The 27,724-nt window shown below is 48.3% G+C and overlaps 2 protein-coding genes and 1 long non-coding RNA gene across 5 annotated transcripts in view; 1 reads left to right on the top strand and 2 right to left on the bottom strand.

Moving 5' to 3' along the window:
• The window catches only part of ADAM9 (ADAM metallopeptidase domain 9), a 33,321-nt gene extending 20,697 nt beyond the window's left edge, over nucleotides 1-12,624 (bottom strand). Inside the window, exons 1-2 of one of the 2 annotated variants that reach the window (XM_064497700.1) lie at nucleotides 12,373-12,624; nucleotides 501-598 (exon numbers count right to left, since the gene is read on the bottom strand). In XM_064497700.1, coding sequence (XP_064353770.1) covers nucleotides 501-598; nucleotides 12,373-12,475 — 201 coding nt within the window. In that variant the 5' untranslated portion in view covers nucleotides 12,476-12,624. Of the gene's footprint in view, nucleotides 1-500; nucleotides 599-1,104; nucleotides 1,487-12,372 lie in introns of those variants that run through there. The other variant, XM_064497701.1, reaches the window with a different exon arrangement.
• A 5,974-nt stretch (nucleotides 12,625-18,598) lies between these two features.
• Nucleotides 18,599-20,043, top strand: TM2D2 (TM2 domain containing 2). Its single transcript, XM_064497704.1, has 4 exons — nucleotides 18,599-18,882; nucleotides 18,963-19,050; nucleotides 19,128-19,243; nucleotides 19,493-20,043. The coding sequence occupies exons 1-4, from the start codon at nucleotides 18,677-18,679 to the stop codon at nucleotides 19,704-19,706; spliced, it is 624 nt and encodes a 207-aa protein (XP_064353774.1). The 5' UTR covers nucleotides 18,599-18,676; the 3' UTR covers nucleotides 19,707-20,043.
• A 486-nt stretch (nucleotides 20,044-20,529) lies between these two features.
• Nucleotides 20,530-27,459, bottom strand: LOC135323660 (uncharacterized). 2 transcript variants are annotated; one of them, XR_010385137.1, is made up of 3 exons: nucleotides 26,839-27,459; nucleotides 23,365-23,458; nucleotides 20,530-20,627 (listed from the first exon to the last, which is right to left on the bottom strand). It is a non-coding gene; the product is annotated as an uncharacterized LOC135323660 (long non-coding RNA). The 2 variants fall into 2 exon arrangements; XR_010385138.1 differs by lacking the exon at nucleotides 26,839-27,459 and adding an exon at nucleotides 24,967-25,496.
• Between the last annotated feature and the right edge of the window lie 265 nt (nucleotides 27,460-27,724).

The following is a 27,724-nucleotide window of genomic DNA, read 5'->3' as shown; positions in this document are numbered from 1 at the left end:
AATTCTGCCAATGCCTGTAAGACTCGTGACCAAAACAACAGTTGGTTTAATCCAAATGCCTTTAAGTGTGCAGTCTTTAATTACACATCTACCTGAAAATAACTTAGGCTGGGAAATACCTCTGGTCTCTAGTCCAACTCCCTGCTCAAAGCAGGGCCAGCTGCAGAGTTAGCCCAGGCTGCTCAAGGCCTTTCTCCAGGCAAATTCTGAGCATTTCCCAGAATAACAATTCCACCACCGCTCTGAAACTTGTTCCAGTGCTTAACAACCCTCGCTACAATAAAAATTCCCTTGCCGCAACTTGTAACCTCTGGAGCAAGACAGTATTTACCAGACCTGTACTAAAGTCAATGATAGATGTTACACTTCTTGTAAGGATGAATACTTGTTTGCTGCTAGGTGAGTCAGACAGTGGTTTATGAGAATTTAAGATCAGTTTTGGAGGGGCCTTATTAAGAAGTAGATAGCTAAATGAAAGTATTTGTAAGAATGCCCAGTACCTGTACAGAGGAGACACTGGAGGCTTCTCGTCGTTCTCTTCCTAACCTCTGTGGAATTATAACTTCATAGGAAGACAACAGAGAAATCTGCTGGAAACCTAGAAAGCATAAGAGAAAGGCTATCAGATTAGAGTGTCTAAAGAAACAAAACAAGCAGAAGGATAAGGTACAAGGAAGAAAACACAATTTTAGGAAAAGCCACTTCAGTAGGAAGGAAGCAGTCTGTGATTCTGGAAATTCCAATTTGAGCCTCCAACTTATCCCAGACCCTTGTTGAAGCTGGGCCACCTAGTACAGGTCTACAGCACGGCGCTGAGCAGATCTCTGAGCAAGCTTACGGCTCTGTCAAGGAAATTAGCTCGCTGCGGCCCTTTGCCTCTACACAAGCTAGCCCATGCTTCCCCAGACGCAGTTTCTCAGCATCAGCTCTCCGTCTGCAAAATAGCATTAACCCTTCCTTCCTCTAAGGAGAGCAACACTGAGAAGATAACTACCTTGCAGGGCAATCAGACACTCTTTTAAACACTTTCTACAATGCTGTATGTCCAAAAGTATCAACAAGAGACAGCATATTTACAAGCCCTGCTTATAAGCAGCAACTTACCACCACGCTGCCCAGGCACAACGCACATTTCCAGAGCTGCATCCCCTTTACGGAATGCTTCCGAAGAGAAAGGGCCCGGGCCCTGATGCACACAGGAGAGCGCAGAGCAAACCTCAGAGCAAAACACACTCAGACTGCCTTGTGAAGTGCCACAGCAAATCGCAGAGAAGACATCAAGCTCACCAGAGTGTTTAAATCAAAAGCTCTGCAATCCATTTAGTCTCTTAGAAGTATCTATCTCATACAACACCATCTTTCATCAGCAGAAACCAGAGCACTTAACAAAGGAGGTCAGCACAAAGAGAACTTGTTCAAGGACACACAGAAAGACAGTGTCAAAGCCAGGTGTCCCGAGTCGCAGAGCTGCAGAAAAGCACCCACTCGGCTGTGCAGACTCTCTAGATTAGGTCCCAGCAGCTCCCGCAGTTACCGTTCTTCCTCACGGTACCACAGCGCAAAGCCAGCTGAGCAGAGCTCAGCCCTGCACGTGACAGTCAAAAATCTCTGCGGAAAGGCCAGGACTGCTAAGTATGTTCCCAGAGAGCACTGCAGAACCTTACGAAGACTAATGAGGTGAAACGAATGCATGCAACACAAAGTCCCCTTTTGCAGGAGATAACTTTATAAATAGTTTGCACATGCAACATCATACAGATTCTCTGACTAAACAAAAAACAAGCAAAACTCTACTATCCAAGTTTCCTTAATGAGAATCAGGACATCAGTTTTTGCAAGCAACAATTTTACATTGATTGTGTAAACAATAATAAATTGCACATGTAAATCAAATTTCCAATCAACAGACACTCTCTGTGCTTAGCTCAAGTGCCACTCCCCCTGGAAAGCGGGAGGCTGGTTGTCCTGGGATTACAGGATTAAGAGCAACAGTTTCACTAGCTCATGGCAATGGAATCAGTGAGCTCATCAGAGGAGCGCTAGCTTGCAGACCTAAAGGTAGGGGGAAGGGAACAGCTCTCCTCCTTTTAACGATTTAACTCCAAAAAAACCCCACATATCTTAGGAGGCGTTAGCTTTCAGAATGGGCCCAAGATATCACATTCGTTTTAGAAACAGCAACTTTGAACGTACAGAAAATCAAACTGCAACTCAGAACACTGCTGTGGCCCTGCAGGTCACCCTAAGGCACTACCGCGCACGTGGCTCCTCCGGAGGCCTGCTCCCTCACCCGAGAAGCGGCAGGAATCTCCGACCAATCTTTCAGTCCACAGGTTCCTTCGCAAGTCTCCCTCAGGCCAGCAAACTGCACTGGAAGTTAAACTTCTGCAGGTACCGGCTCAAAGTGCTCTCCACGTCAGCAGCAGAGCTGATGAGCCTCAGAGCAAGTCCCCCAACGCGAACGCTCGTCACCAAACCCGGGCGGGAGATTTCGCAGCACTGCGAGCGCGAAGCACCGCGCTACTTCGGAGCTATCCTAGGAACATGACCCCGGATTAGCGCTTCAAAAACCTGACCGCTTCAATCCCAGACCCCTGAGCAGGATCCCCCACGCTGCCGTTCTGCGCTGAGCGCAGCAGGAACGTACTGCAGAGACCCACGTCTCGCCTCACGAGCTCACCGAGCTCTTCTGCCCGCTGCCCCGGCCAGGCCGTCCCGGGCTGGGCGGACCGAACGCTCGAGCCTGACGCGAGCTGCTCCCGTGCAGCACAGTCCAGACGCGAGGTACAGCCGCTGGATCCCTGGCAAGTAAAGTCTTCCTACGAACGCTTTCACCATTAAATACGCAGGTCTCACTGCTGAAGTCAAAGTGCGTTTAGAGATCACCACGGAAGCACACTGACCGAAAGAACGAGGGAGGGGGATTTATCAAAGTTAGACTAGCATACAAAACTATCCCTGCTTCTTTATGCTTTCCAGAGCTCATGGATAAAAGAATTCCTACCTCTTCACAGAGAGAAGCTGCAAATTAAAGAACAAACTTCCTCCTCCTTCTCCGAGTGCTTTAGAAAGACCTGCCTTCGGGCCGCAGAAAGCTGAGTTATCTCCTTGCTCACGTCAGGAAACAGCGGACGGCTGCAGCAGACTCGGACCTTTGCAGACCGCAAAAACCCCGAACCTACGGGGCAGCATCCGAGGCGCCCTTGGACGCTCAGCGCCATCCAAGCAACACCGGTGGTATCAGGAGAGGTTTAAAACACATTGCTCCGTTTCATATGCTATCCTCTGCTGTCCCGCAAGCTCACTATATAAGCAGAATATTTAAGGAAAACTAGGAAAACATTCATGCATCTGAACTAAGACCCTCATACCGCTGCAGCCGTCTTTTGCTCACCTCTTCCTTCCCATGCTGTATCTGAACAAGTACGCTTTAGCGGCCCAAGGCACAGATTACAGCGGTTTTACTTTTCCAAAGGATGCAGCCCTCCTTTGTGGAACATTACCAAAAAAGCAGCATGCAAAGAAGTGCGTGAAAAAATATTTACACCAAGACAGACCTATTTTATTTATTTTACAGTTAGCAAAAGCATCTGGGGGGGGGTCTCTTGGCAGCCTGCAAATACTTTTAGCTGTCTTATACCAACAGTACAGAGTTACTTTAGAGCAACAGATGGGCCTTGTACTGACACTGCCACAGCAACAAGGGAAAATTGTGACCATTTGTGCTCTCTTCAAAAATAAGATCCTTAATGAAGAAGCAAAAGCAACTACATTCTCTATTTCTCTTACATTACGGTGCCCATGTGGGTCTGCTTGTGGAGAACACAGAGGTATGAAAGTGCATCTACTTGTAATAGAGCATTTTTGTCCACTGAAGTATAGCCAGAGCTATATTGTTTCTCAAGAAAATGCACAGTACACATATTGCAGCACAATTTTCATTAATTATTGTGATTATTGTATAAAAGGTAGAAAAACCTTCCTCAAAATAGCCCTGCTGTGCAAAGGCTAGAGGAAAGTGCAGAGTTTCAGTCCTCCTTGGCCAGAAAACAGGAGAAGGAAGGGCTGTTTCCTTCCCTGGGGTGAGCCACCAAAAGTATATGCTCTGGCAAATCACTTCTCTACATTTGTCATTTCCAACCACACATTTTAGTTCACATCCGGTCCTAAGCTCTAGCAAACTGCTGCTCTACACTTGTTACTTCCCCAATCCATTCCAGAAGTGCCTTTATTTAAGTGGGGCACAGGGTGCTTCGAGAGACTTTTGGAGAAACCCTTACCACACACGCTACAGAAATATTAGGGCACGATTAATCTTTGCAGCGCTCCAAAAGCTGCACGCCGCTCCAAAAGCACGCTTGGAAACAGAAGACAAAGGAGTGAATCATCACACAAAGCTAACATAACTGGGAGGATTTTCTGGGAATAGCATAATTCTAAGAAGCTGCATCTTAGAAAAACAGCAATAAGAAAGAATATAATTTTCTACTCAGAATATTCTGACACTTCTCCCCCCACTTTGTGCTCTCCTTTCCTCATTTCACTACTATCAGTTTGAAAGCTGATTTCAGGTACAATGTGCTGCTATTCCCTTTATTTTGTGTAGATTTTGTTAGAGGAGGAGGAAGAATTTGCATTAACTAACAAAGTGCTTCCTACTGGAATAAGTTAAAATAAAAGTGTAAGAAGACACCATCTTGCTTTCTAGTCTATTAGTTGAACTAAAAAGAGAACAGCAACATTTACGTTAAAAGTTTGAGATTAACACAATTAGGCTTCCCTTTAACTTTCAGTTCTCCTCCTCTTCTCACAAAAACCTCTATTCTCTCCCCGTGCCCTAAAAGAGATTAAATTGACACAAACTTATTTACAAAATAGACAAAAGTGTCCATCCCAGCAGACACCTCTATTGCACTGGCTCTCCCTTCCTAAAGAAGCTATTCCACGCCGACTGCCCCCCGCAACATTTCCTTCATCATTAGCAACCTGCAAAGGGGCACCAGGCTCCTGTTATTTGGAAATCAAATAGAAGTGACATGTGAAACAAAGCAGAAATGAGAAGACAGGCGAAAGCTAATCCTGCCTCAATCTTCCTCCCACTGCCAAAGGCTAGCTATACGGGACTGGCAGTTTTCCTAGAGAAACACGAAGCTTGAAAGGTATGACCTTAATCCCACAGCGCTTTGGCCATCTTCGGTCCCATCCAGCAGGCACTGCCCCTCCAGTGACTAACACAGTCAGACCTTATCTCACCCAGCGAACAAAAAACGTATTCAGTCTGACCTAATTAGCACAAGACAAAATTGCAGCAAGGACAAGTAGTTTGCAGCTTTGTAGCAGTCTAGCTCTAGCTAAACGCTTGGTTCCAGCACGTTACGAAAGCATTATCGGATGTGCTCCTGCAGTCAAATCTGCATTAAATTGCTGCCCTCCAGTCAAGATGGTCACTGTGAACGTTCATCCACACATTTTAGTACAAGGTAAAAATGCTTTAATTCATATCAACTAATTTGGAAAGAAAAGCAGAAATGATAGGATAAACCAAACTCAGATATTCAGCTGTCTTGCACATAAGATGTTTGAAGATATTAATATTCTACTTTCCCAAAATGAGCTCATTTTTGTAGCTTTTTCCTCTCCTCCTTTTTAAAAAAAATACATCATAATATGATAAGCATGGATCTCAAGCATAGTAGTTTGCAATAAATTTCACAGTAGCCTACAGGACTTATAGGCAGGTGCTTCCTGCCACTGGCTAAGATCGCTGGCAGAGTTTCACCACGTTCCCCACCACGGCATCTCAGAATATGCTTCTTATCATTCATCCCCGGGTGTCAGGTCAGTTGAGTGTGTATTTCCAAGGAGAACAAAGCAACTGCATCCACCGTATTTATCTTGTCTCATTAAGGACTGCTTTAATTATCAAGCATCAGAGGCAACTCGGAAGATATGAATCATCTTCCCCTCCCCGTCCCGAATCCACAGGAAGAATTTTGCGTACGTTCCTCAGCATGTGGGAGCTTGAAAACCATCAAAATAAGTCATAGCTGCTACTGTTTTTCCGGCACGGAGGTAAGCCGTCAGGGCACCTACTCCCCTGCAGATACGATCTATATTTGACACAAAATCAAGCTGCAGCTCTTACGTTTATACACCTTGACATGCCTGCAGATGTTGGCTCAGCTACAGAAACACAGCACACAGCTACCTCCACCTACACAAAACACTTCATCCCAATTACCACTTCTTTTTCATCAGCTCTTTCCCAGGCCTATTAAAGCGAGGTCACAGATAAACTCTTCAGTGTAAACAAACAAACAAAAAGACAGGAAAAAAGTTAGTTGTTGCCTATTCCACCACAAAACAAAATCATTTCATAAAAACAAGCTCATCTGGCAGGTGACCAGCGCAGCAGCTCAGGCTGCAGACGAGCTACAGCAGGGAACAGGCGAACGACCACCTTCCCTCCGCGGGAGGACAGATCCTGCGGGACCCCCAGCACCGCAGGACCCAGCGGGGCACTGGAAACGTCAGCAAGGTCTGCAAGGTTTGACTTCTGCTCTGCCCCTTCCCAGGAGTCTGTTGGATCCCATACTCCTTTCAGGATCACAAAGGTCTCCCATTCTTTACAATACGCAAACCAAATTCCTCCAATACTACCCAAATTTGCTTACAGCTCTCTATTAGCAAACTCAAACACACAGCATACCCACCACGACCATGTACTTGTGCTTGCTTGTTTCAGGTTACTCTGCTGAATTCCTAAGTGAGAATGAAAAGTTTCCTATCGAGCCAGGAAAAAATTTAGCATCACACAGAAGGCAATGCTAATATTCTCTCCAAATTTATTCTGTGACTGCATCCAACCTAACAACTTCTAGCCATTTTACCACAAACGTAAAGGCTTGGACAAAACCATAGCAAACCTAGGAACTCTGCAAATATCTGTGAGCTGCAAGGAGTTTTAATTTTCTATTAGCTATATGCATGTTTGAATCAAAAGATGCACATTGCTAAGGTATTAAATACACCGACTCATTAAGTTAACTACATTTTTAATTGATTACAATTAACAGATGAAGTCAACTGCACTAGTCATTTTACAGTGATGCAGAACACCGTTCACTAGAAGTGCTAAAAACATTATGAACTGGTCTAGTCCACCCACCTGCCCCAAGGTAGGATCAGCTCCACCTGAAGCATCTCCAACAAACATTTGCCTAACCTGTGCTGAAACCTTCACTGATAAAGAGCTTCACAGCCTCCACAGGCAATCCATTCCAGTGGTTTATCATCCTCACTGTATAAAGGGTTTTCCCTGATGTCCAGCAGATTTCCCTTACTGCGATTTTACCAATTCACAAAGGAGGCAGACAGTTTACTCCCCTTCTCTCTGGCTGCAACGTTTTAAAATATGACAACACACGCGTGTTGTCTTATCCCCTCTCCTTCCCTTCAACTAAGTAAGGCCCATTCTTCCACTATTTCCTTGTGGACCATATTTTCTAGGCCTCTGACTGTTCACATTAGGCTCTACTGGACTCTCCAGTTAGACCACATCTATCCTGAAGAAGAATCCAAAACTGGACACAAGGTACCAGTGAGTCCTCGCCAGTATCAAACTTCATGTGCTACACGAAAGATTGCTTCATGGGTTTATGCATCTCCCCAGGTTTATTTTTGTCGTAACAGACAGCACGGTTGACTGACATGCAGCTTAACCTACCCTAACACTCAGTTCCTTTTCTGCCAATGCGCTCTTGCATCCCATTTTCACCCTCTCATGTTTGTGCAGACAGTGATGCCCATCTTGGTAGTATAAGCACTTTGCACCTGTCCTTTCAAAGCCTCAGATATTTCTCTCATGTGTTCACATTAACTGGATTGCTAATCCTTTTTTTAAGGTGCCCGCATCCTTTCTGACTGGATGGGCATCATCTGAGAATTCAACTAGCGTTCTGTGTATTCCATTACCAAAATCATCAAGGACATGGCCAAGCAGTATCTGCTTGTGGAGAAACTTCTGTGAACTGCACTACATACATCCTTCCAGAATGATTTTTAACCACCGATTACTCCTTCAGGATATTTCTTCAAACAATTGCATACTAGAGAGAGCATGTTTAAGTGCAGTTGGCCTTTCCTCTAAGATGACAGCAGTAGTAAGATTTACTCTCCAGACTACTGGAAGTGAAAAACTTTTTCACTTTCACTATGCAAATATTATCTAAGTCCTTTTAAAAACATTTAGAGATTTACCCAAAACACCACACTAACAAATCTATCGCAAAAAGTAGGAACATTTCCTGTGAAGCCACCAGTTTCAGTTCCTCTGATACCTCAGGGACTAAACAGTACCTTGCACTTCCATGGTGGTTCTCCAGCTCCAAAGCACCTGGGAACATCAGCCATCAGCTCTCTTTCCAGAGCACTCCCCTTCCTGTTACTTTTCTTTCCGTCTCCTCCCTCCCTTGCTCTAAATGTTCAGACCACGCGGGCCTCCTTGTGTCACAGTGTCTTTTTAAAAGGTAGGAAAAGGTGACCCAACTATCATGGCAAAGGAAGCAAATCCATACTTGATTTATTACTCACCAGGAATACTACTTTAACATTAAAACTGGCAATAAAGCTTTATCTAATTCCTCTTAGTACTTTACTTGGGACAAGGGGGGCGAAAGAGGAAACTGAGCTCTTCTACAGCAATGGTTGCTAGAATATGCTTACCTCCCTCCTGCTGAAATCCTGACCCAAGCTGTAAGTGTTTCCTGTCTAGACTCTTACCATTCCTTCTTCCCTTTCTAAAACCATACCCTAATTTGCCTGGAAGCCACCAACTAATACTCATTCCACAAAAAGGACCATCACTTTTGTTCTCTGGTATTATCACTATCACCTCTGCCATCTTTGAATGTAATTCTACAAGGAGAAACAGACCAAAGCCACACTATCCTCCTCTGGTGCAAGTTTACTAATCCCACCCTGGACACCATTCTTCCAGGGTCAACGGCCCAGGAATTTCTGCCCTTTCATCTGTGAACAGCCACAACGTGGGCCGTGTTGTTTTTAAGAGCAGTTCCTTGCATATAGAGCCCACTCACTTCCTCCAAATCGAGACAGTTGTGCAGATGTCAACTCACTTCACACGGTGGAGGTTCATGGGAAAGCCTCTTTCTTGGAGGTATCACGATCTTTAAATTTGGTTACCACAGGAAACCACGCAATACAAGTTCAATCACAGAACTCCGTGGAGTTCAGCAAGTAAACTGTTTCTTTTCTTTTTTGTAAGTTTTATCTTGAGGAATGAGAAAAGATTGAGACAGGCAAAAAATACAAAGTCATGTTTCAAATTTCCTTTCCCCCAAAACAAAGCACTACGAGAAGCTACACTGAAATTTCTTTCCTCCTTTTATTCTTCACAGAGAGGAAATAACCACAAAAACCTCTCTTTACGCTGCTGAATGACTGTCCCAGATTTGTTGGAATACAGGTGAGGTAGGGCTGTGTTTTTCATGAGCTGCACAAAAGAATTATCTTAACCAAACGTTGCATCTCCCCATAAAATTCAAACCAAAGTGTTTAGACATTTTAAAAATTCCTTTAAAAACTGGTAAAGCACGGCTACAACATCCTGATTTGTATACAACGCACCAAGTATCAGAGAAGAAGCCAACTAGCAAAAAACCTAGTCCCTGCCAAATCGATGCCAGATTGTTCCTCCATGAATTTATACAGCCAAAGCCTGAGCTTCCTACAGACACAAACAGGAGGAAAAAAAATCTACAACATCTACACATCTCTCAAGGCTACGCATCATGATATGATATGTTCTTTCAGTAATTTTCAATTAGACGTTTCCGGTAACACCTCAGTTTCCGCCTCATATACCTATTTATTGGGGAGTGTCCAAAGTAGTTACATTCCAAAACCAAGAAGCTGGATGAGTCTGGATCAACTAAAGCAGGTGACTTGCTTCTCCCCTCTTGTTCAGGCTCATGTCTGAGACAAAGAAGGTTTATCATCTTTCATCAATGATTTGGCATTATTAGCTGAGACAGAAACTTCAACAGGTAGAGAGAAACACTGCCTGTCAGCCATTAGCATCTACATCAACCTGTATTTCCTCCCACGCTGCGGTAGGAACTAAAATCTCAGCCCTCAAAATACTGACCATGCTATTCAAAGGACAAGATCCAGTTTCCAGAAGAAGCATCACTCAAGACTCTGCTCCTCAGCGCTCTGGCAAAGCAGTCTCCAACGTGCCATTCCACCTCCACAACGAGCCAACAGTGAGCTTTCAAACCAGCCTTTGTCTAGCGCACAGTTTACAACCGCCAGCAACAACACGTCAAGCGAAAGGCGAGAAACTCGCAGCACAGAATCACTCAGGGTGAGGTAACACGATAAGAGTACTTTTTCTCAGCACGAGGCATCAGTATTAGAAAACACTACTCAATAAGAACTAACAAGTCCTAACTATAAAACTCTCCATTATGATAAACACACAAGTTTAACACAGTACGTGACACCTTTTTAGTAAAAGGCAAACAATGATAAATGAGACCTTTGAGCCCATCATGTACATAAAACATCAGAGTCAGTATCATAAAAGCCTATAAACAAACTACAGCGTCAATTCATTGTCATTAGTGATTATACTGTTACATTTGAGTTCTTGCCAACCTCTGTTTTCCTTTAGGAAGAGCGGTCCCCACTAACATCCAGCTGTTCCAGCGCAGAAGACAGCCTGCTTGGCCAGGGTATCCCGCCATACCCTGGACGAAGAGTAAGGCTACCCGAAAAGAGAGGGGGAAGACATGGGCCTCTTCACAGAACATGTTCTTTTGAAATGCAGTGGAAATGTCAGTGTGGGGTACTGTGTCACCTCGACACAGAAATACAGCATTGGAGATACCCCCTAGGCACACGAAAACGACACGGTTATACCCAGGCTGTGCTCACCCCCAAACTCTGGGGATATCGGTACACAGATATCTGCCCACCCCAACCCAGCTTCCACTGCGCAGGTGGCAGTCGGTACAGAAGCCAGCTGAAGAGCACTGGTGAGAAGAGCACTGCCCGCCCGCGCGGGACGGCTGGAAAGCGGAGACGGCGTTCACCGCGTGCCTGCAAACAGTGCAGGTGGAGCTGGACCTCTGCCAGCGCTTGTCAGGTTCACTGGTCCGAGATGCCTTCCTCAGATTTCAGGCCTCCTCAGACAAAGCCCTGCTGTCCTCTGGGTCCCCTCACAGCGTTTTGACCACACACGAGTTTTTGCGGGAAGGTTTTTGCAGAGAAGCTTGTGGGTAGGACACGGGTTGCGTCACCACCCACAGCACTCTCCCGCTCTGTGGTTTTTAGACACCGCGACCCCATGCCGGGGGTACAAAGCGTCCCGGTACCCAGCTCCGCCCAGAGCACCCCAAGGCCGGCTGGGACGAGCAGGGTCGCCGCAAAAAGCACCCCCAAAGGCAGGAGTCCAGGACTCACGAGGCCGCGACTCGGCGGGGCGGACACACCGCTCCCCTCAGCACGGGTCACAGCCAGCGATGGCGGGGTCCTTCCAGCGCACGCGGGGTGGGGGGAGACCTCCCCTCCGTGCGAAACTCGAATGCCAGGCGCCCGTATCGAGGACAGGGCCTCAATGCCACCACTCCACACCGTCTCGGGCACTTGGCACGCGCAGGCTGCGACCAGCCAGGCCGTCGCAGCGTCACCGTGGCTGTCCGGACTGAGGGAGACCCCCCGGTCCCCAGAGCCCCACGCACCGCACCGGGGGACACCGGGACCCCTGGAGGGCCCGCACGGGCCTGGGGAAGGGCGGGGGGGAAGCGGGCCCTGCCTGCCAGCCCTGGGGCCAGGTGCTGCCCTCTCGGCCCCAGGAAGGGAAGGGAAGGGAAGGGGGGTGCTGGGCCCGGGCTGCCCACCCCGGGGCCAGGCGCTGCCCTTGCAGCCCCAGGGAAGGGAAGGGAAGGGGGGTCCCACACCTGGGCCCGGGCTGCCCACCGCGGGGGCCTGGCGCTGCCCTCGCAGCCCCAGGAAGGGAAGGGAAGGGAAGGGAAGGGGGGGTCCGGGGCCCGGGCTGCCCACCCCAGGGGCCTGGCGCTGCCCTCGCAGCCCCGGGAAGGGAAGGGAAGGGAAGGCGGGTCCCGGGCCCTGGCTGCCCACCCCGGAGACCGGGCGCTCCCCCCCCAGCCCCGGGAAGGGAAGGGACGGGGGGTCCCGGGCCCCGGCTGCCCCCCCTCCCCCAGCCCCGGGAAGGGCAGCCCCCGAGGCCGCGAGCCGGCCGCGCCGCCCCGCGGAGGCCGGGAGGGAGGCGGGGGGGGGGCCCGGCGGTCCCGCCCGGGAGGCCCGGCCCGGCGGCGCCGCACTCACCCGGGCGGCCCAGCTGCCGGCTCGGCGCCGCCAGCAGCAGCAGCAGCAGGCAGAGGCAGCTGCCCGCCGCCCGCGCCCAGGCCGCGGCGCTCCGGCCCCGCATGGCGGTCCCGCTGCCTCGGGCGGCTCCGCTCGGCTCGGCTCGGCTCCGGCCGGCGGCCCGCGGGCTTATGGAGCCGCAGCCGGAGCCTGCGCCGCCAGGCCGCGACGCTCCCCGCCGCCCCGGGGCGGAGCCGCCGCCCCGCCGCCCCGCCCGGCGCGGCAGCACCACGGACAAGGGGCCCCGCGGCCCCCGCCGCCTCGGCACAGCGCCGCGCTAAGGGCCACGGACCCACGGAGCGGGGTGACGAGCAGGGCGGGCCGGTCCCGCTCCCCGAGCGGGCTCCGGTCCTGCGCCCAGCGCACCGGCTTCGGAGGGCTCCCTGTGAAGCAGCCCCGCCACCACCTCGCAGGTCGGGCAACAAGGAAAATTCCTCGAGAAGCGTCAAGGGTGGGGGAAAAGACAGTCCTACACAACGTCAGTGCGTCTCGCTTGAACAGCCGGATAACAACCACAAAGCCTGCGGGAGGAGAGGTCAGTATTCTACACCGATTCTCAAAGTCACGCTGCAGGAAGCCTTCAGCTGGCCACTCGAAGACAGTCACGTATGTGAGAGCTGCACACACACATGCCGGGAACAACTGTAGTAATTTTGGTTCTGACTAGGCGAACGCCTACCGAAGGACAGCCCTACGAGAAGTTGTGCAACTCCCCGAGCAGAGGGTGCTCACGAACGCTTACGTGAGTCAGTTTTCAGCGGGAGACGCAGGACATCAACACGAGTCGCCGTGTGCCACCCGCAGCAGCGGCACCACTGCAGGAACGTCAGTCGAACATCAGCCATCCCTGACCACACCTGGGAAGTTTAATAGAGTCCTGGGTGATGGCTGCTACGCTGGGGCTTACTGCAGCCACATGGAGAAACAGCACACTTCAGCAAGAGCCCTGTTATTTCAGGAGAAAGATCTGAACAGTACACCCTCGCTTGAGAAACACTGGCAAGAATCTAGCGTTAAGATTTGCCACTATTGTTTTTAGAGGAAACATCAACTGTAAAAAAAAAAAAAAAAAAAAAAAAAAAAAAAAAAAAAAAAAGGATGCTTTACTGTTCCTGTCATTCCAAGTCCTAAAGAAAAAAGAATTGCTGAGAAGAACTGGTATCAGCACAGATCACAGAGAAAGATATTCTCCTGGCCCTTCCTTACAAAAACTGCTTTACGAATTTGAAGCATCTGGAGATACAACTTCCCATTAACACTCCACTGTGTAATATCACAGGATACAGGTGAGTAATAGAGAAATAAACTCCTCCTGGAATGAAAGATCATCTCAAACTTTACTACCTTCCGCTCTCAGTGTCATACATGTTGCTTTGACCTGCCTCTAATAACACAGAGCAACATATTAAACACCTTCCCAAAACAGTACATGGAGCACAGCGTCTTCCCCCAGAGCAGACGAAATAAACAACATGTGACATATTAGTCATGTTACTTAATAGGTTGCTGAAAAGCACTCTCATACTACAGCGATATGCAGAGTACAAGAGCCTTTATAAAGAAAATCAGGTTTTACTGACAACTTTCAGATACCGATAACCTCTTCTGGTTTTTGATTGTGGGACGCTACGGATTCGGGGGCTTGGGGTTTTTTTTTTTTTAGCATCTGCATTCTTTCTTCTAACAGGTTGCTGGTGTTGAACAAAACCAATTCAGTATCTCACTGCAGATAGAGAGCCAGACTTCTGCCAAAGGCCACATACATCTAATCAGCACAAATGCAAACAAAAGACAACTAGACATTAGTCTCGTTAGCAAGAAACACCTCTATACACTCGAGTTCTCACTTACACTCACAGGGGTCTGACTGATGCCTACATTGTTTTAGAAATAGCTTTTGAATGCATATTTTATAGAAAAAGCCATTAATAAGCACATAGCAGGCTAAGCAACTGGCACAAGTCTTCTCCTTCTCCTTGCCCATCAGTTTTCTGAAGATATTTTAAGAATTTTTTTATTGCTACCACTTTGGTGAATAACTGAAGAGGAAACCGCCATTTGCCCCACAGCATTCCAAAACTCTACGTCCATTTTTCCAGGAGCTATAGGAAGATGACCTGCTACACAGGTTTCCTCCCAGGCTCCGGAAACTAGATAACCTCCAGTCTCTGTTGGAAGGAGGAAACACAATTCCATCTTATGAGCCATTTTTTTATGCACCCTAATGGAGCAAACCATAAAGCTATGCAGGAAGCAGATCCACTCAATCACATAATACTGCAGGTGAGACGTAGGATGGTATGTATTCCTGTCTGATGTTAGAAACAACTTTATGTGGGATAGAGTTTATTCATCTTCAACCCATATGAAAGTTGCACATAACTTGAGTCAGGTAATACCAGTGCTTCCCAGAAGCTAGGTGTTACCCCAGACGGATAAGGCTTCCCATGGATTATGCTAATGCCATGGATCAAACATGGATATAATTGTGCAGTGTACAAATTAGGCATAAACATGAATCATCCAAGGAATAACTGGTTCCTGCCTGAGGGGCATGAGATTCACATTTAGCAAGAGCCATATCATTTTTACCTCTGCTGCCACTCACCACCACTGTTCCAGCCTTGGAATAAAAGGAATTTAACACAACACACCTCAAAGCCCCAGACTCTAAAAACAAACCAGAAACAAGCCAGTAAACCTGCTACACCTTCTGAATACACATTTGGGTGAAACATGAACCCACCAATTTTGGAAGCAAACACTCTGCTTATCTGATTACTCAGTTGAAATACACCTGAAATTCCCATATAAGGAGATCCATAAAAGCTGCTATTGTTCGGATATGGCAGATGATGTTCTCAGAAAAGAACCAGGTGAAACAAACCAACAAAATCCTGGAACTATCATGATGTCTTAAATCACAAATGAAATCTCAAAGGCAAGTACAGCGAGTTCACACAATTAGTTGTGTTCAACACAGACTTTATGACCAGAACAAGACCAAGTGACAAAATCCATTGCACACAAGAGCACTGGAGATTACTAGATATCAAAATCAGGATGTTTCATCTCTTTGAAGACTTGAATATGACTGATACTCTCTTAAATAGCTATGAAAAGCAGAAACAGGAAATATCTCAAATAAGTGAGCTCACTAAGAAAAATGTACACATGTAGAAACCAAATATGCATGCTGGACATCTCATTTCCACAGGAAATTGGCAATAGAGCAGTAATCCATGTGATTTCACAGCCAGGCTTCCTGAAGATGATGGGGCAGGTGAGACAAAAAGATGTAACAACTACTTACACTAAAGGCTTACATGGTAGATGTTGGACTGGACCTCACACAGCTTCTGGGGAAGGCAGGGGGAATTTGGTGTTATCCGAAAGCAAGCATTCAAGCATCTTTGGACAGAATAGGAACTCAGTCTTCTTGCCTATGGTAGATGGCAGGACCACAAGATGCCAGCCCCATATCCTACGGAATGTGGTGAAGAGGATGCTGCAAGACCAGAGATTGATTATTTACTATTCTATTACTATTCCATTTACTATTTACTATTTATTTACTATATTACCCTATTATTTACTGTTCATTACATCTACTATGCCATGGTAAAGAAAGTTTATGAAAATAGGAATCTTTTTTTTTTTTTTTGTCACTGTCAGTCTCCTCCACTTTAGGTTTTTAGACTGGTTTGTAAAGGAAGTCAGGCCAAAGAAATAAAACATGGGCAGTATAGCACAATGTATCAGGAATAAATCATGTACTCACGAAGTTCACTGAGACTTTGTGAGGTTGGAAGATACACACTGCAGAACTGCGGTTTAGTGAGTCATATTGTGCTCAAGCAAAGAGGGAGGGGAGAGGATAAGGAATGAATTCCCCAAATGGATATCTGCTGTTTGTCAGTTTTTTTGCACAGTTCTCCTGTAACAAAGCTGTAGAATCAGCAAGAAGAAATTTCTCAGAAATCCTCATGATGGGGCTAGGCATTACAGTCCTTCTCCAGTGAAAGCTGAACACTCCTCTTTGCCAGACTGAAGGGTTATAAGAACTCAAAACTAAGCTAGCTAAATATGTAACAGTTGGGGTTTTTTTTAATAGCGGCATCAAGTGTGTCACGTTCTCCTTCCAACCTCAACCCTGCTGCTTCCACATCCTCTCCACATTCCATTTTCACAGTGTCTGTTTTTATAAACACAGTATACGTGCCAGATTAAGGACTTTGGATGCAGTCAGGACTTCACTGACATCACCAACAACAATCCAGCTGGCTTCTGAAGCACACACTTGTTAATGCTACACAAGTGATTGCTGGCTGATCGGCACCTACAAATACTGTTAATGGCCATTTCCCAAACACATTCTTATCAAATTACATGTTTTGCCTGGCCCCCAGCAGGAGTTCATGAATGCCACATACCTGTCTCAAACTGTGCTTGGTATTTTCAATCTGATGACCTCAAGACACTATGGGGCCATTAAATCAGACATAATAATTTTTCTTTTCTTTTCTTTTTTTTTTGCTTAAGGAAACTGGTGGAAAAGAGGCAGCAGCTTGCCCAGATTCAGAGAGTCAACAGTAAGGTCCAAGTCTCCAATCTCCTACCTTTACACAGCTAAGTCGACTGTCCTCTTCACTTAATCACTGGGTGCCATCCAAAAAGCACAAAGTTAGACCTTTATAGCTCTTTCAGCGCAGAAAAGGGCCAAGATTAAGCAATGGGGTTTCACAGCACCAACCACTTTGTACAAGGCGTAGTGGGAGTTAGGATAGAAAAGGTGTTATTTCATTACAATACATGTGCAACATTTGCCTCTGAAGGTTAAACCCATTTTGCTAGTTGACTACCTGAGCAGGACTAGTACCCAGTCTCTGAGTAGAGAGATGCACTAGACAACTCTTGAAATTCCCTCCCAGTTTTCCTATTAACAGGAAGCCTGCTGAGGAGGGAGTCCCATTTATTTACAAAATACTTCCAAAGTCACACTTCGGTGAGCTCAAAGGAGCACAGACGCAGTTTCGCTCTTCCCAGCTCTCAGCCTCCTCCACGCAGCACTCGCTGCGGAGCTCCCTGGGCTTTCTCGGGGCAGCGACCTCGGTGCTGCCCGGGCTGGTATCTCCGTACTGCCTCCTCTCACCTGCGGCAGCTCCCCTGGGACACACAACCGCTCGGCAGAGCAGCAGCCCCGCAGCACCCCACTGCAGACAGGGCACTGTGCCATGGGTACGCAGCCATGCCCGAGCCGGCTTGCCCTGCACGGGACACGGCCTTACCCTCGCAGCTCCCTCACCTGAGCAACAGCCACTTACTGCCCTGTTTCGAAGCTCCCACTCGCTGCAAGCATTCGCAGCACGGCTGCTAGCTGGCACCTAATGGAGGAAACCACGCAGCAGACTCCAATCAATTAGCGAGGTAAACTCCAGGTAAACCCCAGGTAAAACACCAGCCCTGCAACACGGGCTCCGCACCTCCCTCAGAGACGCTTCACGCAGGCGGAGTAATGAAACACACACACGGGGGTTGGTTTTTCTCCGCGTTCCCCAGCGCTGGAAACTCAACCCGCAGCCACGCACCCCACCCCGTGTGCTCGCAGTCCCTAGGCTCCCACCCGGGGCGCTCACAAGCCTCCAGGTCGCTACAGCAGGGCCCGGAGGGGCGGCGGCACCGCAAAGACGGGCCCGGGGCAGGCGCTGCCGCCCGCCCCGCCTGGGCCTCGGCCCCGGCCGCCGCGCAGCGCAGGAGCTCGCGGAGGCCGCACGCCGGGACGGGCCGCTCCCGCCGCGGGGCCGCCCCTTCCCGCCGCGCCGCGCCCGCCCCGGGGTGGCCCTCAGGGCGGGGGCACCGAGGGCGGCACCGGCCCCCCGCGCCCTTCCCCGGGCAACGGCCACTCCGGGACCGCCGCGCTAACGGCGTCAGACTGAACGTAGGACCCACCACCCGCCCGCTGCCGCGGCCATTTTAAACCCCAGGAGAAACCTCACTGGTTCCCGGCCCGGCCCCTTGTCTTCGCCTATTGGCTAGCGGGCCAGGACAGCGGCCAACCACCTCCTCGTTTACCGTGCATTTCCGCCTGGCCTCCCCACTGCGCCACCGTACTTTCTCCCCGTCTCCCTCCGATTGGCTGCGAGCGGCCGTGTCCCGCCCTCAGCGGCAGGCCGGGCGCGCCCATTGGCTGCCCGCGGGGCGGCGGCGGTGCGGCCTAGGCGGCGCGGGTGGGCCGCGGCGTTTCCTAGCAGCGGCGGCTGCCGCCATGGCGCCGCGGCGCGGCTGGCCGCTGAGCTACGCGCTGCTGTGCGGGCAGGCCGCGCTGCTGCTCGCCAACCTGCTGCTGCTGCAGGGCGTCTCGCGGAGCCACCAGCACAACGCCACCGAGGCCGCGCCGCCGCCGCCCGCCGCCGCCGCGCCCGCCTGGGCCTACAGCGACCCGCGGGCGCCGCTGGTGCTCTGCACCTACCTGTGAGCGGGGCCGGGGGCTGGGGGGGGGGGGGGGGGCCGCCGCCGCGCCGCCTCACCGCCTCCCTCCGTCCCTGCCGCAGGCCCGAGGAGTTCGTGGAGTGCGAGGAGCCCGTGGACCACGGCGGGAACGCCACGGCGCAGCAGGAGCTGGGCCACGGCTGCGTGAAGGTGAGGCGGGGGCCGCGGGGGGCGGAGGGGGCCGGGACGCCCCGCGCGGCGGCTCACGGCGCCGGCGTCTCCCGCAGCTCGGCGGCCAGGCCTACGGCGACGTGGAGCACACGCGGGTGCAGTGCCGGGCGCTGGACGGCATCGAGTGCGCCGAGCCGCGGACCTTCCTGCGCGGCAGCAAGCCCTGCGTCAAGTAAGAGCCGCGGCCGGGGCCCCGGGAACCGAGCCGTTAGCGTCGCCTGCCCCGCGCGGCGACCCGGTGCCGGCAGGTGCTTTGCGCCTGGGTGGCGGTTGCTGGGCTGCGACGTCTCCCCGCGCCCGCTGGAGGGAGCCAGGCCGTAAGAAGTGGGGGGAAGCCGGAGGCAGAGCTTACCTGGGGGTGGGGGGGTCGCGTCCCGTCCGCAGGCCCTGCTTGACAAACTTCTCAACACGTCGATTGTAGGTACACTGGACACTATTTTATAACCACTTTACTCTACTCGTTTTTCCTGGGTTGCTTTGGAGTGGATCGGTTCTGTCTGGGCCACACGGGGACCGCCGTGGGGAAGCTGCTGACGCTCGGAGGACTTGGCATCTGGTGGTTCGTTGATCTGATCCTTCTCATCACTGGCGGGCTGATGCCTAGTGATGGCAGCAACTGGTGCACAGTTTACTGACAGGAGCGAAGGCAGCTTCTGAGAGCCGATCCCAAAAGAAGCCAACAGTGTCTGCAGGATTAGAGACAGACTTCAGCATCTCTTCTGTAGCATCAGAGCAGACTTCTCTTGGGGGTTTCTACCATATACAAACATGGATTTACAAAGCTGTAAATTAATTTGCAGAGCAATTATTCTTGCTAACTCTTCTGTGCATACCTTGGATTTAATTTACATATTGTACATTTCTGTGTATCTTGCTTGTTTAAAATAATCTGGAATTTTTCCCTTTCAGCGGGTAACACTGTAAAAATTAGGCCTTACAACAACGACTCTTAAAATAAAATGTGGAAAGAGAGCTGTGACTAAACTTAGTTTCTCTAATGGTTTGAGCATATGACACCACTTATTCTCAATATTAGAGTACATGCAGCCAAATAAGAGATGCAGTTAGAGGTGGAAGGAAGGCCACTAGCCTGTGGTTTTGTGTTACTAGACTAAACAAACCTTTAAAGTTCTGTAACTTAACGGTGTTACAGAGCCTCTCTGGCAAAATGATAAGCTCTAATTCCAAGTTGTTTGCTTGCTTAAGATGATATTCACTATTCATTGAAAGCAGGGAAGGTAGATTAGATTGTTTAGTATAGGCTGCATCCTTTTGGAGAACATGAATTTCCACTCTTTCCAGGCTGGCACGGTACAACAAATAAAGCAGCAATTCAGGCTTCGTGAAAGAAGCACCGATTTCCATTTGTTACCGTCCCCAGCATGGTAGTGTTCTAAAAGCACTATCTGCAGACATGGCAACTATTCCAAAGTTGTACATGGGCTGTGTTAAAATTACCTGGTCGTCTTCCTGTCCTCTTCCCTTCGTAGCCAAGGGCATTTTGTGTGGTACTATAGCTACATGCTGGCTCTGTGGAATAGGTCACAGAGCATGAGCTGATGGAGGAAGACAGACCGCAGCAGGGATTAGACATGTGATAGTAACTGTTGGAAAGGTAGCCATTAAAAGTGCGTAGAAAGGCAAAATAAAAATGTTTGATGGCATAAAAGAGACTTAATACTTTCTAATACACCCTGTAAAATTCATAATCTCTACATAGGACAGCTACTGTTAATGCTAGACACTGCTGTACACCAGGTATTCTCCTAATTATGTGTTTGAGGTGAAACATTTTTCCAAGTTACTGTCATTTCTCATATTGCCTCATTCTTTGGATGATTATGAAGAGATATGACATGAGGTTTGTACTCACTACTTTCTGAAAATTAGGGTCTATGAACTCTGATGTTCTAGTAGTAAAAAATATAGACAGTTAAATATTTTAACCTTAAACTTAAGTCCAACTTAGATGAGTGAAAGAGGCTCTTCATCGATTTAATCTGCAATTACAGTCAAGAAGGCAGCTTCATTTCTTTGGCAAACCACAACTGAAAGGATGTTACTTTTTTTAATGGCTTCACTTGTATCCTCAGTGGAAATGACTGTTTTCCCATTAATAGCAATAATTATATCACCATGTCCCATACCAGAACTGTAATGAAACCAGAAACTTTGTAACAGATGAGGGGAAAATCTTTCACTTCTGCACAGCTAAAACCAATACTTTCTACAGCCACAGTGTGGCAGTTTCACAGCGACTTACTACATACGAATGTAATTGAACCATCTAAACTAACTTACAGTAACTGTAAGTTGATCCTCAGGAATTGCAAGATTCCTGATCATGCAAGCCTTAGCTACATTTGAAATGTATTTTGATGATCTTTGCTTAGATAACATTTGCTTTTCAAAAGGTATTTCATCATAGTGCCTGTGGCAGCAGGCTGTATATCTTTTCATTACTGTTGGATATTCATGTTCTTTAAAACTCAGGAGCATTCCGTGACAACCATTTGTGTTTTACAGTTATTCTATCAGATAGCTTTACTTGCGGACTCTGGTAACGTTCTTAGATGAAGCAGATCAACTCAGCACCCGAGGAGTTAGGGACATTGCACATATTTATGTCAGTGACAAGATTAGTCCTGATTCGTAAGCTTCTGCCCCAGTTAATTGATGGCAAATGCACAAAAGTGCCAAATACAAGCTTTGTCTCATTAATGATGGAAGGCTTAGTTCCACCCATGAGCTGCAGGGAATGGACGGGAGCCATCAAAGGGCTGGGAAGGGGGTAGAATTGGAGAAGAGTAAATCCCACATCTTGTATGTCTGCATGCTCATCCGACCTCTGCACAAAGCATTGTGTCAGAGTACAATATACAATGCACGCCGTGCAGAAATGAGTAGAAGTTTCAGGCAGCCACATATACAAAAGAGGAAGCCCTACCAGATGCAGTTTGAAAACTCGGTGAGTTGAATAAAAATGGAAAAGGAAGCTACAGTAAGTCTCACAGACCCAGAAGCAGACATAAAATCCTCATATGTAAAAGTCCAGTAGCATTTGATGTAAAATAAAGCAAACTTACACTTTCTGTTCTCATGGGGTTCTGCAAATTCTGGACCCTCCAGTTTGCATTTGGCTAGTTTCTGCCTGGATTACTTCTACTTCTGTCCTCACTGGAACTACAAAGGGGTTCATATTGTCAGGGAATTGTGCCCATTCCAGCTTTGGTTTGTGGTTTCTTGCAACAACTCCTCCTCTCTGGGGAATGGGGTTTATATCCCATTTAGGTCACAAGCAATCTGAATTTGGCAGCTTTGATTTGGTCTCAGGGCAGTGTGTGTGGGGAGACTGCTTCATAAAACTACCACATTCTTTAGACCAGTGGAACAACAGCGCTGAAAAGCCCGTCGTGGGAAAAAAAAGGAGGGGGGGAGCAAGTCAGAAAGAAAAAATAATCCTGTATGCATAAGCCCATCTTCATTAACATCCCTCCATGCTCTAAGCCTAGCAGCTGCCAACTAACAGCAGGATCTCAAATTCCTTCCGTAAATGAGATTGTCACTGACTAAACTGGGGAAGAGGACTCTTGGGTATTGGTCTAATATCTTTCCTCCTGCTCTCACATTCAGAAGGGCAAAAGTAGTTGTCATTTCTCCACCACCACCATGCATAGTATCAGCCTGTTGAGGCCAGAATCAGAACTTCCTTGCCAATTTTTTAATTCAAAATTAAGCTGAAGCTTCAAGAGAATTCTCTGTTCTGGCTTAAAATAGTCAGAATTCAGCCACCTTGATACCTGGACACTTAATATTTTTCTGCTTCTCCTATATTTTCTCTGACCTCAGCACTGGTAACACAGCTCGTGTTACACTTAAAACATATTTGCTTTATACCTACAACTTGGCTGCCTACTAAGATCATGATAGATCTTGCCCTAACAGAAGGCACAAAATCTACTCAGCTAATAGTCCCATTGAAAGCAGAAAGGAATTTTGTCTAATTACAGAAAGCAAAATGAGGCTTTCATAAGTGCATATTTAAGTCACTTGGTCTTTGGCAGTATTCTGTGTCTTTTTTGTGGTAAAGGTATGAGGGTAATGTGAATCTCAACTCGAAATGCTCTTAACAGCTGCTGCAGCGTCCTTTATGCAAGGCGCGTTCACCCTGCATTTGGAGATGTGAACCTCTGTCTAATATTTCCTTCCAAACAGTGCAAAAGACGCTTTGGAGAAACCTCTGCACTACCCATGTGGAGGCCGATGTCGGAGCCATCGTTTTTTGGTTCCTACCTTGCTGCAGCAGTTCCTTGGATCACTTCAGAAACCAACTCCAGCAGTCGGGTCAGAGAGATTCTTATCACGGGCTATCAGTTCACAGATGAGACTGAGAAAAGAGAAGAGGAGTTTTATCATTGTGCAAAAATTACTATCAGCCACCTGTTGTGTAATTCTGGCTGGTACAGCATCCTAAGGACATTCCAGCTACTCAGTACTGGTAGCTGATGGAGACAACAGAAGGGGGTTGACAGAAATGAGCCAGTAGCATTGTGTTACCATGTCCAGATTAAAGGCTCAAGAGCTCTTAAGTCTATCTATCTGTAGAAGCAAAAAGGTGTATTCCAATTTTTTCAGGAAATAGTCATTTAAAAGACCCCTCCTACAGTGAGGCTGTCATCTTGGAGAGTATTTTTCAGAGGCATAACTAACTTATGTCATAACTTCTTGTGAGCAAGGCTTGGTGTGAGTTTTTTATATACAGTTGTATACACCAAAAACTGGATTATTGTGCTGTACATTTTAAAAGGGCTTCAGTTTCAAGTCAGAACATCGCCTCGGGTGCCACGATGGCAGCTGCGGTGTGCTGAACATTTTAGCAAGTTTGGCCCTGCCTGTATATCGTCCACTTTGCATTATAAATATCAGCCTGCACAGCTAGAATAGCTCCCTGTGAGGCTCGTTGATATATCCCTTCTGCAGGCGAAACACAACAGTCCCCTGTTCTCTCACACCCATCTGCCCTGAGTTCAAAGTTGCCCCTTGAGTCAACATAAAAGCATCTCTCCAGGATTTAAATTAAAATTGCTCTGAAATTAAAAGAAACACTCCCCAGCATTTGGAAAAGACTGTGCTCGGTGCAGTTATTTTCTTCACTTAACAACAAATGGATACAGAAATTCAGATTTTTGTTAGATTCTGTAGAGTTTTGTCTTGTGTGAGGAGTTAGATTATACGTGCATAAGATCTGATTATATTCTTACATAAGGTGAGTTTCACTGCTATAATCCCCATTGTGTACAGGGCTGATAGAAAAAATGTCAAAGATAATTTGGGAGGAGGGAATTTCATGCCACTTCTTGTAAAAAAATCTCTCATTGGGCAGAGGGACAAAACTGGCCATGCCACATTAAGATTAAATTTAGGTGACTGTGCCATCACTTCTTTATTCTTATGCTATCAGTGTCCGCAGTAGAGGCAATAAAAACCAGATCAGGATGCACTAGAATAAGTTTTAAATGGAACTGAGAGGAACTGATTATTTAGGAATATTAAAAGGCGGCTAGTAAAGAGAGACACTCACCAAATTCACCAAGGGAGCACCTGAACTTCCATACTGCAAAAAGATTATTAATTTCATAAGAAACCTGACTTCTAGATAAAGGTTCTGCAGAATCTGGGCAGTCTTTGGTCAGAAACATCACCCCGAAGAGTGAGCGCCGGGGTTTGCAGGACGTACGGGAACCGGGACAAGCACGATGCTCCCGCATCGGGGGGCACCAAGCGGATCCCGACCCCTGCTCGGGAGCCACACCACCCCTCAGCGACGGGCAGAGACAAGCCGGTGGTTACTGCGGAGCCACTTGTGTCACAGCAGCTCCAGACTAAGCCACAAACCTTCTCCTCGTCGTTAGGCCAGCAGAGCTGGTTCTCCTCGCTCCCAGAAGCTTAATTACAGCAAGAGCAGCTAAGACCAGACACTTCCTGGATGCGACTTCCCTGTGCACCGTTGCTGTGGTTGCTGCACGGACGTGAGTGCAGGGAGCAGAGGCACCCGTCAGACGATTGCTGCTAATTACAGAGCCGCTCTCGCAGCCCGGACCTGGGAATTTCTGGGGCATCGCTCTTTAGGCAGCAAGGAATCCCACTTAAACCTGCCCAAAGAACTCTGTGCTGCCGGCGGTTCCCAAGCCCTCAGGGAAAGTGTCTGGAGTTTGATCTCACGCTGCTGATAGCATCTGTCTGAGCATATCCACGTCTGAGACCTTCAGGCCGAGCTCCGCACCGCCTCTCTGCGCGCTGCTCCCGCTGCCCATCATCGTGGTGTTTTGCAAGGAGAGGGGACCGCCACGTGCAACAGCAAACTCCAGCTCGGAGGCTGGAGGGGCTTCGCAGCCGCAGCACCGGCAGAGCGGGCTGGGGACAAGCCAGAGCAGCGAGGCTGGCTGGGTCGTCACTGAACCCCTCCAGCTGTCGTTGGCGCCAACAGGCTCCGGGACAGGAGCTAAGTGGCACAGGCAAGGCTGAAACAAAGTCCTAAGCCCTCCGAGGTCCAGGGGCTAGTGCTCACCCACTGACCTCTAGAAGGAGGGGCTGCCTTTACCTTGCAGGGCTCCTCCGGATCACAGCTTTCTTTGAGGACGAGCTCTCTGAAAGCTGCCCAGTCCGGCTGCGGGAGGCAGCGAGCAGCTGCCCTGGGGATGCAACACCAGGACACCACGAGAAAGAGGTGAACTCAGCTGTGTGTGTGCACACAACGTGCCAGCGAGCCCATCTCCAAGTACGCGTGGGTACAAACACGCAAGGCAAACTAGCAGACAGCTCAGGCCACCCCAAACATTTTCAGGTTGTGATACAGCAAGTCCAGTCTCCTCATCTTATTCCATGCAAGCAGTATCACCTGTTGTTAAGGGAGAGCTGCTGAAAATAATCCCCTCGTGCTCTCGAGGTGAGAGTAATGCACTTCTGTGCACAATACAGCTTGCCTGATCACGCAGCAGGACTAAAGTTCATGGCACCTGACATTCATCTTCTCTCTATTTAAAACACATGCCAAGAATTATTTATGACCTCTCAGACACCTGCCAGAAATATTATCCATTCTTTCCCCTTATAGTTGGGGAAGAATCTTTAGCATGCCGCCTTTACAGGTATGATTATACATCAGCGTACAGTATGAATCATCTCTAACGTTTTCAGTGCCATGCATTCATTTTTAATGAGTGCCCACTCCTTTTAAGAAGAATTCTGATTCAATCTAATGGGAAATTTAGCTTGAAAACCAGTCTTACAAAACGTTGGGGGGGGGGTTACTTGCGAGACTTTTAAAAGCAGGTTCAAAAATAGTCATTTTCATGTTTCTGTTTTTAACGAGAACGATGCTCGTTCCCACTCTGCATTTAAGACTTACCTTTGTGCAGAAGAGCAACATTTATGTCGTGCTTTTCCACATGCCGGCAACAAACTGCCCAGCCCACGGAGTTCACTTTTTGTCACACACAGTGGGAAAGGGAGCAGAGGGAGGCGGGAGAGAAGACTTCGTGAGAGGAAAGAAAAGGACGATTTGATCCCCATCACTGAAGAGAAGCCTTCTCTTCGGGTGCCCACACAAACCCACGCAGAAGGTGCTGCTGGGGCTCCAGCCCCGAGGCCTCCTCTCGCCTTCTTGGGTGGAAGGACGCCTGCTTGCTAATGTTAGCTCCACATTTAAACCTACAGTTTGCGTTTGTTTCTTTACCTGTAACATCCAACAAGATCAGCCATACTCACACCAGGGTCTACTTCTATCAGTGCTACGTCCAGGTTGTGGTTGACATCCTCAGCGCTGGCGTCACACTGGTCCCCGCTGGCGAGGGTCAGGTCATGCTCCACACGGCAAATCCCGGACGCGGGAACGTCTCGGCTCCAGCAAGGCGTTCTGCACAGCGCGAGGTTCGCTGGTCTGAATTCATTGCTGTGCATCGCAGCTACAAGCCGCAAGCGATGTTTTGAAGAGAACTCCCTGTGACTGACATTGTGCCTGTATTTTTAGCGCTATAATTTCCAAACCAAAAAGAGCTAGGAATATTTTAGCTGCCCCAGCTTAGTGAAAACTTGACAGCTACACTTTCTAATTTTCCATTTCCTACTGATTTTACTTTCTAGTTCTCAGAAACCATCACTACAGTATTTGCACTGGAAACTCATCAGGAAACTTCGTTTGTCTTGTTTTTTCAAGTAATGGAAACATTACTACTTGTCCTGAGTTCTGCAAAAGATTGTTTAGCAAAAGAACATTTTTGCACCACGTTTCACAGGAATGCTTCTACTAATCAGTGCTGGCAATCAGGGTTTGCTCTCTTGGCAAATGGCACAAGTTACGTATGTGAAGCTTTCTAAGCCTTTCTGGGAACTGTTTTACAGTCCACAGCAAGGCAGAGCAGTTCACTCCCATCTCAGTTTAGATGGTGTTTATGCCCCAGCTGCAAATGGTCTCAGTGGGAGTTTCCTAGGCAAATCAAAAAGGAAAGTGAATTTACAGGCTGCTTCTCTGTCTAGTCATTGGTTTATTCAAGTAATCACAAAAAACTAAGATCCTCCTTTGATCTGGGTCAGCACAACAGACTTTGCAGATGTTTACAAGAAACATGCTCAGCCAACTTGTGCTGGAAAATGT

Source organism: Dromaius novaehollandiae, chromosome 26 (assembly GCF_036370855.1).
Source record: "Dromaius novaehollandiae isolate bDroNov1 chromosome 26, bDroNov1.hap1, whole genome shotgun sequence".
Lineage (NCBI taxonomy): Eukaryota > Metazoa > Chordata > Aves > Casuariiformes > Dromaiidae > Dromaius > Dromaius novaehollandiae.
Note: the sequence above shows the minus strand (reverse complement) of the source record. Positions and strands in the feature narration are given on the sequence as shown.